At 39.3% G+C, this 22,267-nt stretch overlaps 2 protein-coding genes across 3 annotated transcripts in view; one reads left to right on the plus strand and one right to left on the minus strand.

Annotated features, from left to right (window-relative positions):
- Nucleotides 1-2,026: 2,026 nt before the first annotated feature.
- Nucleotides 2,027-19,175, plus strand: hpgd (15-hydroxyprostaglandin dehydrogenase). Its single transcript, XM_042484340.2, has 7 exons — nt 2,027-2,407; nt 3,286-3,409; nt 4,976-5,082; nt 7,715-7,811; nt 14,871-14,947; nt 15,080-15,243; nt 18,311-19,175. The coding sequence occupies exons 1-7, from the start codon at nt 2,315-2,317 to the stop codon at nt 18,432-18,434; spliced, it is 786 nt and encodes a 261-aa protein (XP_042340274.1). The 5' UTR covers nt 2,027-2,314; the 3' UTR covers nt 18,435-19,175.
- A 1,398-nt stretch (nt 19,176-20,573) lies between these two features.
- wdr17 (WD repeat domain 17) overlaps nt 20,574-22,267 on the minus strand; it is a 28,268-nt gene continuing 26,574 nt past the window's right edge. The window contains exons 31-32 of one of the 2 annotated variants that reach the window (XM_088072877.1): nt 21,234-21,328; nt 20,574-21,149 (exon numbers count right to left, since the gene is read on the minus strand). In XM_088072877.1, coding sequence (XP_087929003.1) covers nt 21,030-21,149; nt 21,234-21,328 — 215 coding nt within the window. In that variant the 3' untranslated portion in view covers nt 20,574-21,029. Of the gene's footprint in view, nt 21,150-21,233; nt 21,332-22,267 lie in introns of both variants that reach the window. The other variant, XM_042484351.2, reaches the window with a different exon arrangement.

Genomic DNA, 22,267 nt, shown 5'->3' on the forward strand with positions numbered 1-22,267 from the left:
CATGGCCAGATGGAAACTGTCGCATGTGCATTAAAAACATCACGACAGTGTCAGGTTATAACGTTGCAGGTAATGACATAGTATAAGGAGCTCAAGGACACTTACAGGGCAGGTGGGAGGGAAGGTGGATGGGTCCCACAAATCCAGACTGTGATGTGGGAGTCTGATTTTTTTCTACATTTTACCATGTGTTTCCTTCCCCTAAACCTAACCATCTGTGCTGCTGTTGCCTAAACATAACCACATGTTGTGTCAATCCCACTTGGTGAGTTTTTTTGACATCACGGTAGCGGCATCCTGCAGCACAAAAAACAGATGCAGAGGGATACTTAACTCACAACATGTAGAGGTTGACATCTGCTTGGTCTTTCACATGAAAATCTGGGTTTCGGAGACTCATCCACAGCCCCTCTCACCCAATTTGTAAGTGCCCTTGCACCCCTTATATTACGCTGTTACCAGCAGCATTACAACATGATGCCGTCCTGCTGAGTTTCATGCGCACATGACAGGTTACATCCGAGTGATGCAGCCTGTGTGCGTATCATGTGGATACAGCAGGTGCCGTCCGATGTCGTACCTCTGCACTTACAGAGCAGCACTATTTGATGAGTTCAGAAGTCAGCAAAAAACACTTTAAAATGTTCAACATCCTTTAGGATGCCATTTTCGCTGTTGGAAACAGCCTGTTTTTGAATCTAGATCACGCCCCTGACTACCCACAATCATAATCCAACCTGTATTTCCTCCCTCTTCCAACTAAGTCACTGGCACCTTGAATGACAGCGCTCGAAGGAGGAAGAACAACAGGTTTTGCAACTGCTGAAGTTTACTTTCTTGGTCAATATAGCACACTGATTAATTTATTGCTGTAATCAACATCATTTATATTCAACACTGGACATCAACTTAAAATGTGTCAAACTTTTCCCTTTGAGAACTAAAGGTACAAGGTTGATTCATTAGTAATTTTTTTAAACATAGTTTAAAAAAATAAATCAAGATTTGTCCTTGACCCTGCTACAGTTTAGTCGAGTTGAAGTAGAGTTTAGGAGTCTCACAGCCTGGGGAATGAAGCTGCTCTATAGTCTGGTGGTTCAGCAGCGGATACTTTTTCAGATTGCAGCAGGGTGAACAGACTGTGGCTGGGGTGGCTGCTGTCTTTGAGTTTCAGTTTTTGTTTCAGTTGTGCAGATATCTCAATTCATCGTTGTCACTGGTGCTCAGTAGATGGGAACCAGTGATGTTCTGGTAAGTTTTAATTACCCGCTGTAGAGCCTTCCTGTCCTGGGTCATGCACAAACCATGCCAGTTTGTGATGTTTCCAGTCAGTATGCTGTCTATCGCTTCTCCTCATGTTAAGAAAAAGAAGTTAACCAAGATCTTCCTTCAGAATTTAGCCTTCCTAAGCAGCTGCACAGTGTATCTGTACTTTCCTTATAAGATTGCTAAAATCTCACAGTCTGCAGGAGGCTTAAAATCAGCAATCAGCAGGTCGATTTCTGTGCACCACTCTGTAAGATTGTTGATTACCTCCCGGAGTGAACTTGTTGTTTATAATAAATGATGGTGGTGTCGTCGGCAAACTTCACAAGAGAGTTCCTCTGGTGTCTAAAGCAGTATCATTGCAGCTTGGTCTGTACGTAGCAGCCATTGCTGTCAGAGCAGTGCAAAAGTCAACATGCATAGACCTGAGCCTGGTGTAATGTATCACTGAACACTGTCACATGTTGTGTAACAGCAGCCCTAATTTGGACGTGGTGAGGAGAAGAATGAGAAATTGAAAGCTTCTTAAAAAGTTGTCAGTGTTTTTTATGTCAAGTAATACAGATGCCAACATAAACAGTGATGTGTGCTGAACTCAGGTGTATCAAAGAAACAGGATAGTTTAGAAAAAGGCGGAGGTGTAAAGGAAATAGGAGGAGGCAGGAGGGCAGGTACAACAAGCTGGATAAAACCTGTAATTATTATCCTACTGAGTTTACTTAACCTCTCTCTCTCTCTCCCCCTCTCTCTCTCTCTCTCTGACACACACTGCAGTGTTTGCATAGACTGATAAGCTAAGAGAGAGAGAGAGAGAGAGAGAGCAGGGAGGGAAAATAGCCCAGCTACAAGCGTGAAAACACACACAGGGGTGAGAAAGCCTATGATTGTGTTACAGAGAGAGCAGATAGGTGCATAAAATACAGCAAAAAGACTAAGGGGAGAAAATTCAGTCAAACATAGAGAGAGAAGAGAAAGGGAAGAAGAGAGAAAATACAGAGGTAAAGACAGAAGGAGGAAGTGTGAGGGGTTTTGCTGCTGTGCTGGGATCATGTCTCTGAATGGGAAGGTGGCTCTGGTGACCGGTGGGGCTCAGGGAATTGGGAGAGCTGTGGTCCAGTCACTGCTTCAGAACTCAGCCAAGGTCAGTACTCCTTAGTCTGCTTTTGCACCGTTTGAAAGTTTTTGCTTTGCAAGTTTTCAAAAGTTAAACAAAGAGAATATGACACAAGTTTTTCTGCTGCCAAATGTCTGATCCAGCTGTAATTGCTCAAAGTCTTGTACAGCCGGCATGACTTGTGTTATCTCTGCTGCCCAAACAACCTGGACTGAACTTTCTGCTGTTTTTTTTTTTTTTTTTATTCAACTTGAACAGACTGACTTTTAAGCCCTTAATCACTTTAATGCGACTGTTTTAACGCCAAGGAAACATCAAATCTTTACTGCTTTGTCCCATTTTCTACAGAAATCTGTCATTGTCACTGTACTCCTGCTTTCAGGGGTTTTTAAGATCAGTGCATGTGTTGAAACATTGTCAGTGGCAACTTGTCTTAGGTGATGAATCTAAAAAGAGAAGTTTAAATAGACTTTGTTTTAATAATGTTTGACATGAGAAAAGTGGTATTGTTTGTTTACTGTTAAATATGAATCAGACAGTGACAGGAACATATGCTTTTCTTTTGAATTCGAAACAGAAGCAAGCAAAAGTGCTTAAAGAGGCAAAATAGTTTCTGAGAACCGTCTTCATACTGTGAAAATGGGCTCATTGCGGTAACGGTCTATGTCATTACTCTTGTATTTTGTCACCTGACTTAACTGACTGAGCTGCTCACAGCCACTTTTGTCAAAACCACAGACCTAAAACAGACATAAGCAGAAGTACACAAATTTCCTTTTATTAAGCACTAAGTTGAAACTAAGTTTGTGAAAACAGACTCAATTTTTACCACTTAACTCTTGATTTGTGTGCGAATTTAAAAAGTCCAACCACACACAACCCAACTCACAGTTTCTGTCCTTCAGGTGGCTGTAGTCGACCTGAACAAGACCTGTGGTGAAGAGTGCAAGGCAGAGCTTGATGCCGAGTTTGGAGAAGGAAACTGCAGCTTTATTCCATGTGATGTGTCCAACGGAGACGCACTGAGAAGTAATATTGTCTAGAGATACCAAACTGAGAAAGATGCCTTTACTTACCACTTGTTGAGTGATGCAATATGAAAACTTAAAAGATAAGCTCGAGCATTCAGTTATCCAGGTCACTGCGTAATGTAATAGCCACTTATTATGCAGCCTGATACACCCTGCAGAATATAACTGCAGGGTACATGCGTTCAACTGTCTTGTTAAGAAACCTTGAACTTAATCACGATGAATGAGGAAATGACTTTTAAAGAGCCTATTTTTAGTAGGCATCAGAAACTTTCCTCAAGAGAGAATTACTGCTCCTGCCCTGGGGTGACAGCTGTGTTTAGTAGGCTCCGTCAAACAAACATTTGTGAAAAGACCGAGTCCTGCTCATTCAGGTGTATCTCACCACCAGCTGCACTCAAGGTCCAGCTACAACTGAGCTTGTCTGGTCCTGCTTTGTGGTCATATGATCAGTTATTTTAGTCATTTTTAATTTTGAGGTCAACATACCTGCATACAGCTCCCTGTGAACTCAGTGCTGCTCTGTACTTACTTACCTTCTCCTTTTCTGAAGATGTGTCAGTGCATGTGTGTGTGTGTGTGTGTGTGTGTGTGTGTGTGTGTGTGTGTGTGTGTGCATTTGTGTTTGTAATTGTGGGCGTGTCTGGGTGAGAAAGAGGAGAATTAAAGAGTGTGTAAGTGAATAAGTGCTCGAGAGAGAGGAACAAGGTTTCATTGTCTAACATTGAAAAAGTAACTCCCTGCAGGCGAACTGCTGTGGAATGCTGTTTGGTGTTGCTCCTAACTGTGTTATAGTACAACTGTTGATGTGGACACACAGTTTAAGCCTGCATGGAGCCGCTAACAGCGTGTGTGTGTGTGTGTGTGTGCGTGTCCGTGTTATGAGAGGGGATTATTGTGTTTATAGATGCATGCATCTCCGCAAGTATGCACCACGATGTGTGCAGTGTTTGTGCATGTTTGCATGTGTGTTTTTTTTCAGAATTTGTGACTCATTCGTGTGTGTGTGTGTGCGTGTGTGTGTGTGTGTGTGTGTGTGTGTGTGTGTGATGCAAATGAATCTGTTAAAAGCAGGTATGTGTATTTCTAATTGGGGGGTGTCTAAGTGTGGAATGTGGTAGGCGATGACACGCAGGTTTATCCACCTCAGGTTTCTCCACCTCAGGTTTCTCCCTTCAGCTGTTTATCTAAATTCCTCTGTCTGCTCACAGAAAGATAAACAACCTGCTAGTGGCTCATTGTGTGAAAGCAGCCTCATTGTCTGCATTGTCTTTCTGTGGATATTAAACCAACATGTATGTTTTCAACATACACAAGGAAGCAAAATGTGGGTAAGCTGCAGTGAAGGGATCCCCAATGGAAAAACACTCATTCTTTCATGTTTTAAGTGAGATTGTCTTTTCCATATGCATCTAATGCAACTGACCCTTTGCTAAGTCCCACCCCTGATATGCAGGATTTTCCACTTAGTTGTTATTGCATATATCTTATCTAAGCTCTTGTTAGATCCTGTGTCTTGAGACATTCACTGATGTTTTGTTTTTTTATTGTCTGTGTGGAATAGATGCATTCCAGAGCACCGTTGATCAGTTTGGTCATCTGGACATAGTTATCAACAATGCCGGCATCAACAATGAAAAGAACTGGGAGAAGACCATACAAGTCAACCTGGTAAGATGAAAAGACTTTCATTCAGGTCAAGTCAGTTTATTTATGTAGTCCAAAATAAAAATTCTGCCTAGAATGGATGGATGAATGGGATCGTGTACATGAGCGAGGGTGAAATACAGCGCGAGATACACCGGTTGTTTGACACGACATCTGCAGTGCTGTGGGCATTGTGTCAGACTGTTGAGGTGAAGAGGGAGCTGAGCTGGAAGGCAAAGCTTTTGATGTGGTCCATCTACATCCCAACCCTCACCTATGGTCATGAGCTTTGGACCGAAAGAATGAGACAGCGGATACAAGCAGCAGAACTGAGTTTCCTCTGTAGCGTGGCTGAGCCTTAGAGATGGGTGAGGAGCTCAGACATCCAGAGGGAGCTTGGAGTAGAGCCACTGCTCCTTCGGGGCACACCCAAGACATGCTGCAGGAAACTGGCCTGGGAATACCCAGCCTGCTCTCAATCCACAGTTATCAAATACCGCCGCTTTTTCAGTGATTTCAGCATCAGATCCTGACGGCAAAAGCCATCTTTTGCATCCAATGATAAGCTGCTGGATGGCGTCAGCTGATAATACGACCACACGCACTAGATGTCACCTGCCTCAACAGCATGTCACATGGGTATGTTAGTTCAGAACGCAGCTGGGTGAAACCCACATTGAAACGCTGCTGATAATGAAATAATATAAGGAGCAGGGGGGAGGGGTGGTGGATGGATCAAACAAACCCCAGACTTTCATGTCAGAATCCGGTGTTTGTTTCTGAATGTGATGTTTTTACCACGTGTCTCTTTTCCCTGATCCTAACCATCCGTCCCAGCATGTGTGACTGTTGACAGTCCAGCGTTGGTTGCCATGTGCTCATGCTGTCTAAACATAACGACATGTTGCATCATTCCATTATGTGTATTTGTTGACATCACAGAAGCGGCATCCTGGAGCGTAAACAGCAGACGCAGAATGCAATGCCTAAAACATAATAAATACATGCGCAAATCTACTGGCAAACCGGCAACATGTGACGCTGCTGCCCCTGCAACCCTAAATCAGACATTGGGTACTGCATATGGGAGGAAGGGCAGTTAATATGCTTATCAGCATCTCCTTTTCTCTGAGCGACCCTGGAGACCACATTTCCCTCCGGGACATGTTTACAGGCTGCTAGCTTTAAACTATGCAGTAATTGTCGGCTGCTGTCTGTAAACAGTATTTAAAGCTGAGACTGAAGTTGTGTTTTATTTTATGCGCAATGGCACTGGCCATATAAATGCTATGATCTTATCTGTGTGTGTGTGTGTGTGTGTGTGTGTGTATGTGTGTGTGTGTGTGTGTGTGTGTGTGCGTGTGGGTTTGTTTGGTTTAAACTTTAGCGAAGGAAATTCCTGCTGATCAAAAAGACGTTACCAGCTATGTGGGTGCCTCAGGGCTTTATCTTACATTTTATCTTTTTCGCTTTTGCATGCTCTTCGGGTAATATCACGCAGTCAGTCAATATTTTAGTCCCTGATAAGAAAAAGTCTGATAAGAATTTATTTCACTATTTTTTTCAGAGTAAATCTAAAGAAAATCTAATGAGCAGGTTGACATGAAATTTACTGAGCACAGTGGTGTAGCATCAAAAGCTCCAACAATAAACCCAGTATACCACCTGTCCATTGTGCAATATAACTGTTGTTTTATGCTGTTTTATCCTGAGATTTCCTTCACATTTGCTTTAAATATTTTATTTTTTACTATTTCCAAACAGCGTTAAGTCCTTTCTTCCTTGCCTCCATCGTCCTTGGCAATAGCTCTTTTCTCTTCAGTCTGACAGTTTCCAGATAATCCTCATTGATGAATATTTTGTCCCTTTGTGTTTGTTTGCCACCTTACTGCATTTTTTCTCTGTAATCTTTCTGTAGGAGATTGACCACTGTGGACTTAAGTCTGGCAGTTATTTTAATCAGGCCCTTCTTCTTTTTTGGACCTGGACAGTGAGCCTAGTGGATGCTTTTCCTGTGCGATGGGCCCTTTCAGTCTCTATCTACATAGGGTCAAAATCCAGCTTTACTCTGAAAATATCCAAATCTTCCTGCTCAGTTTCTGTCCATTTTTCATCCTCAGCCTCTGGAAATCAGCAATTCGTTATTTTCTAACAAGAGGGACAGACTTTGTTTATTTAAGAAAGAAACCTGGTTTGTTTCATTGCATCTCAATTTTGGGTCATTTGGGGGTTTTGTTTGATTATCAATAAATAAAGCCTCCAGAATATAAAACTCTTATCAACAAAGTCATATTGGAGGCTGCTTCTACTGTTTTTCAAAGCTTTCAAAATAAAGTCCAGTCTTATTTTGGTGCTGTCAAATTATAGTAACGTAGCTCCTGTAAATGTTCTCAAAAGATATGCACTCCAATATGACACAGCAGCCACTTAATGGAAGCACATTAAAAGCATACATAGGTATCATTAAACAGCATTTCTCTGTAAAGTTTCCACACAATGAGACTTAATTGACAGAACAGGTGCCTTAAATGAACTATGAATGAAGCTATGAACAGTTTTACTTATCAGTAGACTCGCACATTCTTTACAGTTTCACTTCCTGTATATGTGCTGGCCTGCGTCTGTTGAGACCATGTCATCTTTTTATCTTTTGTAGACTTCAGTGATTAAAGGGACCTACTTGGCTCTGGAACACATGAGTAAAGAGTACGGCAAGGAGGGAGGCACCATTATCAATGTATCCTCTATGGCAGGTAACACACACACACACACTCACAAACACACTCACAAACACATACACACTATGGATGAGATGGAGTTGACACACTCTTTTATACCTAAGCAACAAAGAAGGCTGACTTTCACTGATACACAAAACAACACATATTACTGTTCTAATTATCATAGATGTCGATGATATCAGGTTACCAAATTTCAATGTCAGTTTGATGAAGAATAATGATGACTGATGACATTGATATTTTGTTTGATTTCAGTTGTGTTCAAAAACCAAAATCAAATGTTTTTTCAAACATATCATACCAACATCTTCTTGAAGTAGACTTTAGTCATAAGGTTTGGGATACAAAACCAAACGTCTGCAAAACATTTTAATGTTAATGTCCAAAACATATTAAATTCTAACATTGCTAGACATTTAGGAAATGCTCAACCTGATTTTCACTCCAACCAAAATTTAACGTTTGTCGGACAGAAGAGTCCAATGTATTTTTGATCAGCTGGTAATGGTCACAGTTTTAAAAATGTTAAACAGTCGCAATTCTCCATAGACTTAGGCAACAAAACTACATGGTTATGTTTAGGAAAAACATCATTGTTTGGCACTGAATATGTAGCATACTTTTATCACTAATCATGACCTCACATACATCAGAGGGGACGCAAACCAACCCATTCTCACTCCCAACTCATCATATGGTGGCAGTCAGTCAGTGACTTTCCACATAAGACTGTGATGCCAAAAGCCATCTCCTGCATCCACAGCAATGCACACGGGCAGATGATAACACAGCCAGACGAAACTAGTCACGTGCACCTGAAATGCTGAAGGACAGCTTCAGGTAATAATGCTTCCAGCAATCACTTAATATAAGAAACGCAAATGTGCTTATAGGGATGGGTCGCACAAATAACTACCTTTTGTGCGGGAGTCCGAAGTTTGCGTCCGGTGTGGATGTTTTTTTTTTCTACACCTAATTATGTGCCTCATTTGTCTTAACCTTACCATCTGTGACTTTGGTGCCTAATCCCAACCATCCATGCACGGTGACCGTCCGTGCTTTTGTCTGAACATAGAGACCGTGTCGCTTCATCCCACGACACTTGCATTTGTTGACATCACGGTAACAGGCTGCATAATCCCACCATGAAGTCATCTCACCACGTGCATTTGTTGACATTAACGTAGCAGCATCCCTGAATGTCATAGGTTGACGCAGCATGTGACAAGTTCGGAGTGAAAACGTGTTGATGCAAACACCTGTGTGCTGAGTGAAATGCGCTGTGGCTTCTTCGATATTTGTTCAACACTACATGTTCTTTGTTGCTTTTTATGCTACGTCACATTACGCTATCCTCAGCTCCTGCAAGGAGGGCACTGCCTTACAGTAAACGCAGTAAAAGTATGGGTCATGAGAACTTGCTTGCACAGTCGGCGTATGTGATTGTTTTTTTGGTGAGAACGGGCTGCTCCGAAGTAACACTAGGTGATAACATCAAGACCTGCTGCGCTCCTTTTTACTTCAAATTTTGCTCCACAGACTGCAATGAATATTGAAGCAAGAGGGTCAAAGTTCAAAATGCAATGTTATGATGCAGCAGCATGTCCCAGTCGTTTGCATACTCCACGCAAGAGTGCAAACTTTGTAAGGGGTGCTGCAGCACGTACTGTAAGTAAAAAAAAAGTATGATTCAAGAGGCAGGGACCACGTTGTCACTGTGAATGTTTTAATGTGGATTATGTAATGCTGCATCGTTCTGAGGAAAAACTGAAGGAGAAAAACATGACTGTAGACTGACCCTGAGGACTGACCTTGTTGGCTGGTGGAAGGAAAATGTGGTTTTAATTCACTCTTAGTCAAAATCTGGAGACTCGCTGCACTGTAACATTTAAACAGACTCATATTACCGAGAACAGAATATGAGTCAATCTGTTTCATCTAATTGCAGCAATAAGTTTTTGAGATACACACGTTAACAGAGAAATCTCAGTTGACACCTCAGTTCTAGTTGTAAGGACGCAGCTCGAGCGTTAAAGTCACTACTCCCACATTCTCCATCCTGAGACACACAGTGATTTGTTTTCAGAATGTCGCGGATGATAAATTTCTCAAATTCTCCGGAAGAATGAAAAGAGTTCCTCTCTCCTCGAGTTTGTGTTACAGTAAAGCGAGCATGACAGGCTTGCAGACAGCCTTATAACTAAAACTACTTGATCTTGACCACCTCTGTCTCTGTCATGGAAAAGCTTACACTCCTCCAAAATCTTTCTCTCATCTGTGTGTTTGGCTTTCTACATACCCACACCCTCACACACACACACACACACACACACACACACACACACACACACACACATGTTAAACATGATAATTCCTGCTCTCTTCTCCTGATTGGCCAATACTTCCCAAGCCAATCTGTAAAAGCCACATGTTTCTTTTTTAAATCAAACAAAAGTTGCTCTGGAGAGGAGACGCCCAATTACATTATGTGTACATACTACCATAAAGTGAGGACTTTTTGTTGTGACTGGAAGCAATTAGCTGGGGAGAAGGCAACAAGCAAGTTCTGGCACCCCAAAAACGCAAAAAAAAAGTTAAATATGTCACAATAAAATAAGCAAAAGAAGAAAGAAAAAAACAAAAAACAAACAAGAAAATCAACCAAAACATTGCTGAAAATCAGAGATATGTTTTTATTTTCATTTATTCTGTAACATAATTTTAATTATTTTTTTAATTTTCCCTTTTTATTTTCTACTAATCCTCAGCTTTAAGCTGAATGGAGAACAAAACCAACTTCTGCAAAATATCGTAATGCTTACGTCAACACAACATGAAAGTATAACTATGTTAGACACTTAAAATCACTGTCAACCCAATTTGCAATCTAACCAAAGTTAAACTTTGTCTGACGAAGGATTCCAGTGTCTTTCTGACATGACGTTCGGCACCAGCTGGGCGTTCACTGAATACTGCAATTAAAGTGCTGATTCTTAAACTGTCCTTCAGTTAAACCACTGGTACTTAGATTACTGGGGCCATATTCACAAAGCTTCCTACCACAAAAAGTAGCTCCCAGTGGTGAAATTGTAAGAAAATTCTTAGAATGATGACGTTTTCTAAGAATTTACCCTTAAAATTATGACTTGGTCTTGATATATAAAACTATTCATAAAGAGTTGTTGCCCTTAAGAGAACTCTTCAGGTAAAAAACAAACAAAAAACTGTGATAACTGGGCTAAAATAGGAGAGTACTCCCAGAGTACCACAGTCAAGTCGACTGAGGAAAAAACTAAGGAAAAACTCCCGCAACAAAACACTGTAACAGGGGTAAAAATGACAGACAGCTCAGGAAGAGCGACTGAGGAGGGATCCCTCTTCCAGGACGGTGAGACGTGCAATAGATGTTGAAAGAGAAAAAGAGAGGTAGAGAGATGCACAGCATCAATGGTAACAATAACAATAACAATACAGCCCCAGGTTGTCAAACTTGCTGTGGACCCAGATATAGATCTGACACAGAAAAATGAATCAGCAGAATATCCGGTGAGGGTTTCTGCAGTCTGTGGTTGTGGTTGATGAAGAGTTCTTGTTTCTGCACTTACTGGCATCACTTCATAACATGTAACACCACAGACCACCGTTTATGTTTCTCAGGAGCTGTTGACTCACTCAGTCAGTTGCTGCTTTAATAAGAATTTAGTTTAGTTTTAGTTTTAGTTAGCCTTTTGCAAAGTCTTGACTCGCTCTTTTCAAAGAAAAACTCCCCTGAGCTAACAGACGCTAAAATCTTCAGTGTGCATTTTGGCCTCTGAGGGTAGCTTACTTAAAGGCAGAGAGAATTAGACTATTAGATTATATTTACTTTTTAAATAGCATCCCTCTGCTTGACTGTGCTCTCTCTGCTGTTTTGTCTGCGTTTTGTTTTCAGTTGACTTTATCTAGTCCAGTCCAGCTGAGTCGTCTCTAAATGTAGCTCTTAAAGTGGATGAGTGTTTCCAATGAAGTTGATGTTCTTGCACGATTCTTAAAACATTCGTTCATGCACATTCATTTGTTTATTGTATCTGGATTATATAGGTCTTTATTTGTATTTGTTTTGCTCTATCTTTCCGGTGCAGGACATCTGTTCTCTTTTGCCTTAGCCTGTGGGAGAAGTGTCAAAGACTCTTGTCCTTTTTGTGAGAGGCTAATATTTCATGGTTAATTTATTCACAGATGGATCTTATTACTTAATTATGGATTCTCTGTCCTGATTGTGGTTTGAATCTCACCTGTTTGTATACAATTTGCTTAAGCTGATGATGGATTTTTGGCTGAAACACGTCCATGTCTATGTTTTCCCATATTTACCAGGTGAAATTTTCTATGAGTGCCTGTATTTTGTTTTCTGGTCTTTGCCACAACTCTGCTCTTTTTTTTACATTGTCAAAGAGTTTTTTGTGTTGTGTGCTCTGCTGTTTTTCAACTTGCATGATTCTTGAAATCTTTGAGTTTTATCCACATTGTTGAATGTGCTTCTTATAAGTTACTTTGAAAAAATGTCAGTTATATGAAATAATTGTCATGTAATGACAAAGTGCATATTGCTGCTGTCAAATCTCCTGTCTACAAATTGCTATTATTCAGGAATTAAACGGAGAGAGCTTTAGTCACAAGCTTTTTTAAATACATTTCATTGGTTTAGAAATGGTAAAACCCACTGATAGACGTAGAGGGGGCCAATAGAATTACTTTATGAAAAAAAAAGTGAAATGTGAAGATACGAGGTATGTTGAACATTAGTTGGTTTTGTTTCCTGTTTATTTTTAATTTGAGTTTCCAGATGTGATCTGTATGGTTTGATCAGATTTCAGAGGATGCTTTCGGTTCTCGTGGTCGAGCACATCATTTTGTAGATCTAGAACAGCTCAGCCTCCAGCAGAAGCACAGACGTAATAATCGTTTTTCACATCTCACTTATGATAACATCTGTGTGTGTGTGTGTGTGTGTGTGAACACAGACTTGTCCAAACATGGTAAAGTATACAAGAATATTGTTTTGTGGAGAAAGAATGTGAGGTACTGGTAAATGGATGTGTTTGAATTACATCCATTTTCAGATAATTTTGGATAGAGTCAGACTGACTGACTGTCTTTATGGTCCTGGCTGTTCTGCTTTTATAACAGCAGCTGTGTAATATTTCATATAGTACTTTAAAACCTGTGTGTTGTGCCCTTGACACCATTATTGTAGATGAAATCTGTGATTGCATGCATAAGCGTAGATTTCGGGGGGGTGCAGGGGACACATCCCCCTCAGTATTTAGAACATGTGCATTTGTCCCACCAATTTTTGACAGAATTAAAGGCATTTCCAACAGAAATTAATACACAAAAATGCAGCAAATTTAAAATATCCTGGGGGAGGACCTCAAGCCCACTGTTTTATATGTGTCCCCCTCAGTGTTGAAATGAACCCTACGACATTTGATGCTTTTCTTAATAACAAGAGGCTGCTGGATAATTTTCGTGAGCTTCTATCTCAGTCAGTGCATATGTTGCTCCTTGGGGTTCCTGATTGGTTAATTCATTTTTACAAATAAATAATTTCTCTCATTTTTTTTATAAACCTCTACTATTTCCAAACCCAAAACCTCTTTGACAAATTTGTCTTAATTTATTAGTTTTAAATGTAATTGTATATGCTGAATTGTAAAGTGTACTTTAGGGGAGTTTTTTCAGTCAAGTGTTTCTTAACCTCAAACAGCTCCTCAACAACTGTTTATTTTGTTGTTTGTGAGGTTTCAAAAACTGTCATGTAAAGTAGGGACCTGGTAAGTTTTATTGAGATTTGCAGGAATATGGTTGTTTGAAAGCAGAGAAATAAGATCCTTATCAAAAAAAATCATTCGTAAGGTTCAGTGTATAGTATTTAGGGAGATTTATTGGCAGAAATGGAGTTTTCATGTGGTATGGAGTTGCTTGTGCTAGTGAATGTTTTTGAAAGAGAGAGAAAAATTATTTTGGAAGCAGTTTCACTTCCTTGTGGGAATATAAAAACTGTGGATTTAGATGCTCCGTTGCAGCTGTGTGAAATACAGGCCGAGCCTCATCTCTTGAACCTGGATCAAATGACCCTCCGGGGGTTAAAATGAGAAGTCGCTGTTCAGAAGCAGTTGCAGCTGTGTTTGGGAGCAGCCCTGATGTGAAAAAAACAAGCTTTTACTCTCCCTACATACTGTCGCCTACATGTTTAAAGTCAATAAATGGAGAGAAGCTCGTAGTGAAAACACTGTTTTAGTGACACAAAGAATCCTGCTCTTTCATGAAACTGGGTCACTACTTAAGTAAAAGTATTAATACCATCCTGTGAAAATACTCTGTTACAAGTTAAAGTTCTGCATTAAAAAATGGTAGTCATGTAAAGTGTAACCAAGAAAATATACTGAAAGTGTGAAAAGTAAAAGTATCCAATGCAGAAAAAAAACACACCCTCAAAATTATTTAAAACGAAAACTCAACACGACTCAAAATTGTTTAATAATTAAACCTGCAAATTATTAAAAAGAAGAAGGAAAAAATCTAAATTAGACAAAAAAGCAAAATTATAAACAAAATTGAAACCCCCCTCCCCCCACCCAACACACACACACACACACACACACACACACAAATTATTTAAAAAAGTAGCAAAATGTTGCTTAAATGTTAATCAAAATACATGTAGCTGTACATTTTTCTGTATATTGACTGATTGATAAACTAACTAATTGTTGTAGCTGTACTTGTATAAACTATTTGATAGTTTAATTTATAACAAAACACCATATTTAATAAATTCTCCTCATGCCTTTTTAATACTTAAATCTTAATTTCTAAAGTACCTAAAGCTATCAGACACATGTAGTAAAGGAAAAAGATGATATTTCCTCCCAAAATGCAGTGAGGGAAAAGTTTAAGGTTGCATGACAAAAACACTCAAGTTAAGTACAAGTACCTCGCATTCAAGTACAGTACTCGAGTGAATCTACTTAGTTTCATACCTCCGCTCATGTTTGTTCTCTTGTCTCCTTGTTCTCTATAATTCAGCCTTCCTGCATTCTCCTTATCAGCCCGTCTACACGGCGACCAAACACGGAGTCATTGGCTTTACCAGAGCTATGGCGGTAAGACCCTCACACACACACACACACACACAGAGAGAGAGAGAGTAAGTATAAAAGGTTAGTTTTAGCTTTTGTAAAATGGGATATTCTCCAGGAAACTCAAAGCTAAGCAGCTTCCACGTGTTCTTGCAGGACGCGTCCTCTCAGGGCAACTATGGCGTTCGCATCAACGTCCTGTGTCCGGCCTTCGTCGACACTCCTCTGCTGCACTCGGTGGAACATGAGGACAACATGGGAAAGTTCGTCAAGTTCAAAGATGACTTCAAACTCAGCATGAGCAAGTTTGGAGTTTTAAAGTAAGTTAATTCACACACGTGATTCTGGCGTTACACAATCAGATAAAACTCTGCGTCTTTGTGAGTCGGATACTTTCAGCTGAGATCAGTTTCGAGGTGTCAATGAAAACTGACTTCCTGCAGCTTTGCTGGCAGGATGGCAAAATGAAACATGCAGGATAATACGTTGCTATGGTGATGCCATATTGTTTAGATAGGAGGGAATAAAATATATAATATATATATATATATATATATATTTATTATACCATTTGAAATCTGAAGCAATATCACTTTTCTTCTGCATCTCTCAGAAACCTTTCACAAATGTTTAACCCTTTAAAACCTGAGCAAATTGGCGTGATTTCTTTCAGAAACATGGGAAAAGGGAATGAGCAACTTCATGAGAAACAAATTGTAAGACATTAGTAGATTTAAAAAATTATTTTTAAAAAGGCTAAGGAAAAATGTTGAGGGGAAAAAAAGGAAGGTTAAAATTATATGTATAATGATCATAATTACATATTTAAAATTATGCTACAGAATTATTGTAAATCTTAACACTTTTCCTAAGTCTTGTTTTCTTTTTTAAAACTTTCTACTTTTTGTTTTTATTTTTTTTTTACAAAGTTTTACAAATATTTAGGTAAATTTCTTGCATTTTTTTGTTCTTTCTTGCTTACTTTATGATCATTTCTTCTTTGGGTTGTTTATCTTCTTGTCATGTTTTTGAATGAAATCAAGACAATTATTTAGTTTTTATCATCTAATGTATTTTTTCTAGAAATGTCCTGTAATTGTCCAGATCACTCATGCGCAAAGAAGTTATGAAACATCTGGTTGTAATTTCTGTCTCGGGAAACAGCAAAACATTACCATGTTTTAATTTCGAATGGCAATGCCATGTGCTGTTGCTGGTATTCTCTGACTTACCTCATTTTACCGTCCTGCTCTTTTTATCTGAAATTATTCAGCCTGATTCCATGTAAACACAGCACTACCCTCATGGGGCGAGAACAAAGCCAGAGGTGCACGTGTTTCAGTCAGAGAGCGTTCAACAAACTGTTGCGCTGTATCTACTAATGCTCTAACAAATTGCTCTTTCCACTTAGAGTGTCAGATCTGCTGATTTTCAGCTTGTGAACTGATTTGCCGTTTGGCTCTTTTTAAACAACCACAGTGAAAATGTGAGTCGTTGAAAACTCTCAGAGCCACTCAGCCTCTTTCTGACCTTTTTCTGTCATCGTTCTGATTACATTCTTATTTCATACGAGTGATCCAGAGTCCACTTGGCAGCAGAATGACACTTTGTCTTTCAGGAAACCTGACAAGTGTTTATTTGGAGCTGTTCTAACTGGGACTGAAGCAAAGCCATACATAAACAGCCATACCTAACAGCATATAACAGGACAGCCATGAAAGGATCATCTCTGAGCCAATAGACCCTCCATCATGTCAAGATGGAGGCTCATCACAGATAGTCATTAGTATCGATCAGAACTGTTACTGACGTCACAAAACTGTGTTTATCTGCGGCTCAGGAGAAGCTTTCTGTAACCGATTAAACTGTGCAGCTCAGAGACAAGCAGCAGGAGGGAAGTATTTAGTGTCAGAGGAAGCTGAGGCTAAATGACTTCCTGTTTTCACACACACACACACACACACACACACACACACACACACGCATACACACAAATGGCCCCTCTAAGTGAGGACACTATCATCAGTCTCTTTCTGAGTGTGTGTGTGTGTGTGTGTGTGTGTGTGTGTGTGAGTGAGAGAGAGAGAGAGAGAGTGCATGCATGTCTGCGTGCGTGCGTGCATGTGTGTGTGTATACTTCACTCTTCCCATCAGTAATACAGTATGTCCCTATCCTTTACATTTATACTGTTTAACATTCCTGTGCAGTTTCCCACTGTGCAATATTTTACCACTTACTGTGCAATCATATTTATATATTTCTATATTTTTACAGCAGGTGAGGCAAGAATTGGGTGATGTGGGACTGATGACTAGTTTTGGTTAACAGCCTGTCTGCTGCTTTTTGTACCATTTCAAGTTTTTTATTGATAGCATTGGTTTGATTTTTGCAATATTTTTTGATTGGAAGAAAAAGAACTAAATCAGTTTTGCAAAATGGGATTTGAAGTTCAGATGTTGCTCAAACAGGACACCAAGATTTTTACAGACGGTCTTTATATTGAGAGTGAGGTGGCCAATGCATCGACTGACCTCCACAGTCAAGCTGCTGGGCCCAATCACAACGACCTCAGACAACAAATTTGTGATGAAAGCTGTGCAGTCATGAAGGGTGTTCAGGTTATTATGTTTAACAGACAAGTAAAGCTGCATGTCGTCTGCATGTCCCACAGGTAGCATATATAATGTGTACATTTTATTTATATTTATAATTTCATTTGTATTTTTGTAATATTCTTATCCTATTTTGCACCCAGTCACTCTTGAGTTGCACAAACGTGAATTTCAGGTGTGGGATTAATAAAGCCTTATCATTAACATCAATAACATTTCTTTTTCTTTCGTCTTTTTTCACTTTTTGCACACTTATTTGCACATTTTTTTCTTTTCTGTTGCTCTTTTTAATCTTTTTGGCTTTTTTGTTTATTTCTTTGTGTTTGTTCTGTGTACATACTGTATATATCTTTATTATTATTATTGTTGTTATTTTATTTTACTCCATTCTATTCTGTTTTATTCTGTTAAGTGCCTTACTTTGCATTTTTTGCATTAATTTGCCTTTTTAAGAACATTTTATTCAGTTATTAAGGTATTTCTGTTCTGTTCTATTTAGGCCTTCATATCCAAATTATATTATTCTCAGTCTTGGCACTTGGCTTTTTAACAGTTTAGCTTCTGGCTTTGATAGTAAGGCATTTTTAAAAAAAACTGTTTTTAGGTAATGCAGTTCCATTTCTCCTAGTTTAACATTTCAGTTTCCTGATTTTTCAGCACTGAAGGTCCATGCATTTTTGCTGTAACATTTTCAGGCTATTGATTTCTTATTTCTGAAAGTGCAGCAATGCTCTATCTAATGCCCCATTTCCTCTCCGTGTTTATTTTCTGCAGGCCGTCCTTGATAGCAGAGGGCATGATGAAGTTGATTACAGACACCAGTCTGAACGGAGCCGTGATGAAGATCACCTGCTCAAAGGGAATCCACTTCCACACCTATGAGCCCATGTCTGCCTGAGCCTTGATATTCTGGACTCCACGCTGCTGCTGCTGAGGATAAAGACGCAGAATCTTTATCCTGTCTGAATGCAAAACACCAGAAACTGGTTCAGGACATGTGGCTGCTGCTGGACTTCATTTCAGAACTGTGTCAGAGCATCTTTTTGATTCTACGGGGAAAATCATGTATATAGGCCAACTGGTGTAATAGTAGTATACTGCCAGTCTAATTTTAACAATTATGTTAACTCTTTGAAATCTTGAGTGATTATGATCATGTTACAAAATTATGATAAAAGCCCCTTTAACAGGTCAATTTTTCTTTCTTTCTTTCTTTTTTTTTTTTTACTAGTTTTCGCAGGTACTTTTCTTGTTACTTTTCTTGTTTTACTAATTCCTCCTTTTTTTTACTCATTCCCCCCTTCATTTCTTCTTTTGTTGCTCATTGCCTTTTTCCCAAGTGTTTAAAATAAATTAAACCAATTTGCTCAGGTTTCAAAGTGTTAATAATATTATATTAATGATTGTGAACATCATGAGAGCTAGCCAAACCAAAGTTATAGGTCTGTCTTTTTCATCTACCTTTCTATGTGTTACAGGAAATGACTGACGGTCAGTGTCATCAGCCTCAGACACGACGGATTATGCAGCTTTTTGATTAAACAGTGTTATTTCATAACAACTGTCACAGTTATTATTTAACAGCTGGTTTATGTGATTTGTGTAAAAACAAAAATAAAAACCTAGTGTATTAGTTTAATATCCAAGATATGGGGCTCGTTTATTGTTTACATCCATGTCTGAAAACATAGACGCTTCACACACAGAAGATCTATACAATCAGCACAGTTTCAAAGTGGACACCCAAGGTTCTAGAGTTGTGTTTGTCATTTTTATGAGGTCACCGTGACCTTCACCTGTGACCTTCGACCAGCAGATTCTAATAAGTTCATTCTTGAGTCCAAGTGGACGTTTGTACCAAATTTTAGGAAACTCTCTTAAGGCCATCTTCAGATGTTGGGTTCACGAAAATTAAATGGATGCAAGGTCACAGTGACCTTGACCTTTGAACACCAAATTCCTATCAGCTCATCATTGAGTCCAAGTGAATGTTTGTATTAAATCTAAAGTCATTCCCTCACAGTGTTTTTGAGATATCGAAAATGCAAGGTCACCGTGAGCTTGACCTTTGACCACCAAAATCTACTAGAGCTCATTCTTGAGTCCACTCAAACATTTATGCCAAATTTGAAGAAATTCCCTCAAGGCATTCTTAGAGATATAGTGTTCAAACAAACGAGATAGATAAGGTCATGGGGAGCTTGACTTTGACTTTTAGTTTATTTTGTAAAGAAAATTCTGATAAATATTTTCTGACTTGTGATAGAGGACCGTTATTGGACTTGGAGACATCCAGTAATGGTCTTTTAGGGATCAAGCACATGTCTTTTTAAGAGGAGCCAAGCTCTCCCTTGTAGCCCTGCAGTGCACACCCTGATTGATTGGGTGATTGATTACACCTGTAGCAGTTTTCAACATTTAGGACTTCTCTTTTTTAACTTTTTACCGATAATTTCAAACCTTTTCAGGGTGCTCAGTGGTGCCGTGGTTAGAGCACAAACCACATGTCTCCACACCTGGCAAAAACTTCCCTACACTAAGCTGGATTTACTAAAGTAAAGTCCCAAAAGGTAAGAGATGATCAATTATTCTTCCTCCATACTTTTTTCTGTCACAGAATATTTCTTCTTTAGTCCTTCATATCTTAATTGTTTCAATACCTAGCGTTGGCACGTAGCTTCCTAACAGTTTAGCTTCTGGTTTGCCAGTATTAATTACTTTTTCTTTTTTTTTTTCAGCTTTTTTTAGGTAATGCAGATCTACTTCCATTTCTGCGAGTTTTACATTTCAGTTTGCTGTTTTTTCAGCATTGCAGGATGCTGCATTTGGGCTGTAGCATTTTCAAGCAATCCATTTCACAACTGCATGTTCAGCAATGTTTTGTTCAGTTACTAGCATTCAAATGCATTTCACACACAAAATACCTTTTCTCGTTCATTTTGATCATTTTGATTTATATGATGTAGCAATAGTGTTTTTAGTGTTTTAACTATTTGCATGGTGTTACGTGTCAATATGAGTTCAGCACAAGGACAAATCGTGTATAAATATGCAATTGTTGCTTTATTTCGGTATTTTCTTTTTACAATAGAAGAAAGTAATTCAGATTTATACCCTGTATGTACATACTCATATTTTGAGAAATTGTAGCTGGAGAGAGGAGGGAATAAATCACATATCAGTCAATACGAACCCCCTCCACAACTGAAGCGTAATGACTTTGTTGGCTAAGTTCTTATCACATGACAGCTAACCAATGTCATAATCTACCAAAACCATGAGCGTGTTTGTATCAGAAATGTTTTGTTTGTTGTTTTGGCTTCGTAAATTATGTAAAGAATACAGATGGCCAGTTATCTGAATCACAAAAACATTATTTTCTGCCCAGTTTTCATTTTTCCCCTTCAATTCTGTAACCCTTTGCATGGTATGCCCTCTGTATGAGTGTGAGTGTGTGTGTGTGTGTGTGTGTGTGTGTGTGTGTGTGTGTGTGTTAGAAGGGGTTGATGCGGAGTCCTGTTCCCAGAGGGGAGAAAGGGTTGACTTTAGCCCACATTAGAGCATCGTTGAGAGAGATTGCTGATTTACCGTCCTCCAGCAAAAACACTGGACCCTGCAAATTAAAAAAAAAAAAAACATGAGAAAACTCACAAGTTGTCAAAGCACACACTTATAAAAACAATAACGAAGCACACACCTGTATTCTGTGCCCAGTGAAACAGGACAGTTGAACATCTGAGTGGCTCGGCAGATTGGAGCCCGTCACATAATCGGCGCCGCACAAGACTAAAGCTGCTGAGAGAGGAAACGTCTCGCTGGTTAATGATGTGTATTCACTGACACCAGGTTTCACACATTAGCTGCTCTGTATTAATTACGGAGCTTAGCAAGTATAACTCAGCCCCCTCTGTTTCTTCTTTCATTTCTCCCTCTAAGCCACTTACATACAATCACTGAACAGCATATTTTTTAACATCAAAAATAACTGCAGCCAGCTCCAGGGGGCAGCTGTACCAACAGTCTGTCGTAACTCGGTGTTTAATGCTGCCTTGGTCACATGGTCCTCAGGAATATCGTATTTACTGTATTTATGAGTTACGAGTTATGAGCACATGAACAGCCCTTTCGATGATAACCGTGTTGCCCCGTTGTGACGTTTGCATGACATTTTAGGGCAGCAGACATGGTGGAAAGCATGGAAACAGTGTCAACAATATAATCAATCATTTACTTTAAGTAGTTGCACATTTTTTGTATAGGTATATATTAGCTGTAGCAAGCAAGCAAACTTTTAACTGTAAAGCATGCACGTCTTGCGGCAGTTGGTCAATACTAGTGTGATCCAAACTGCTAAAAGCCGGAGAATCTTTCCCCAAAAATATCACTGTCACTGTATAATGATGTTTTCGAGGGAGGACCGCCGCCAGTTTAACACCTCTGTTACATTGCTCCAAGACAACTTATTATTATTATTTGTTATCATGTTTGACCACTTGGCATTCAGTGTATTCTTATTCTAACTATAAAGCTCTATTTTTTTTTAAATCCTTTTCTACAAATTAGACAGCAGAAGTTGTTAACACTGTATCTTTGCTTCACATTAATGCATAGCTAACACTGAGCTTATTTAAGACTACGTTTAAGTTGGGTTGGTGCAACTGACATAAAGCCCATTCTAAAAACATGTCCAAACAAAGACTGACTGAGCAGTTAGTGCCGGACCTCTACCAG

This window comes from Plectropomus leopardus, chromosome 3 (assembly GCF_026936395.1).
Source record: "Plectropomus leopardus strain MGB_pleo_1.0 chromosome 3, ASM2693639v1, whole genome shotgun sequence".
NCBI classification, from domain to species: Eukaryota; Metazoa; Chordata; class Actinopteri; order Perciformes; family Serranidae; genus Plectropomus; species Plectropomus leopardus.

Coding starts and splice junctions, on each gene's coding strand:
- hpgd (XM_042484340.2), top strand. CDS start 2,315: ATGTCTCTGAATGGGAAGGTGGCTCTGGTGACCGGTGGGGCTCAGGGA. Junction 2,408..3,285: donor TGCTTCAGAACTCAGCCAAG/GTCAGTACTCCT, acceptor TCTGTCCTTCAG/GTGGCTGTAGTCGACCTGAA. Junction 3,410..4,975: donor CAACGGAGACGCACTGAGAA/GTAATATTGTCT, acceptor TGTGTGGAATAG/ATGCATTCCAGAGCACCGTT.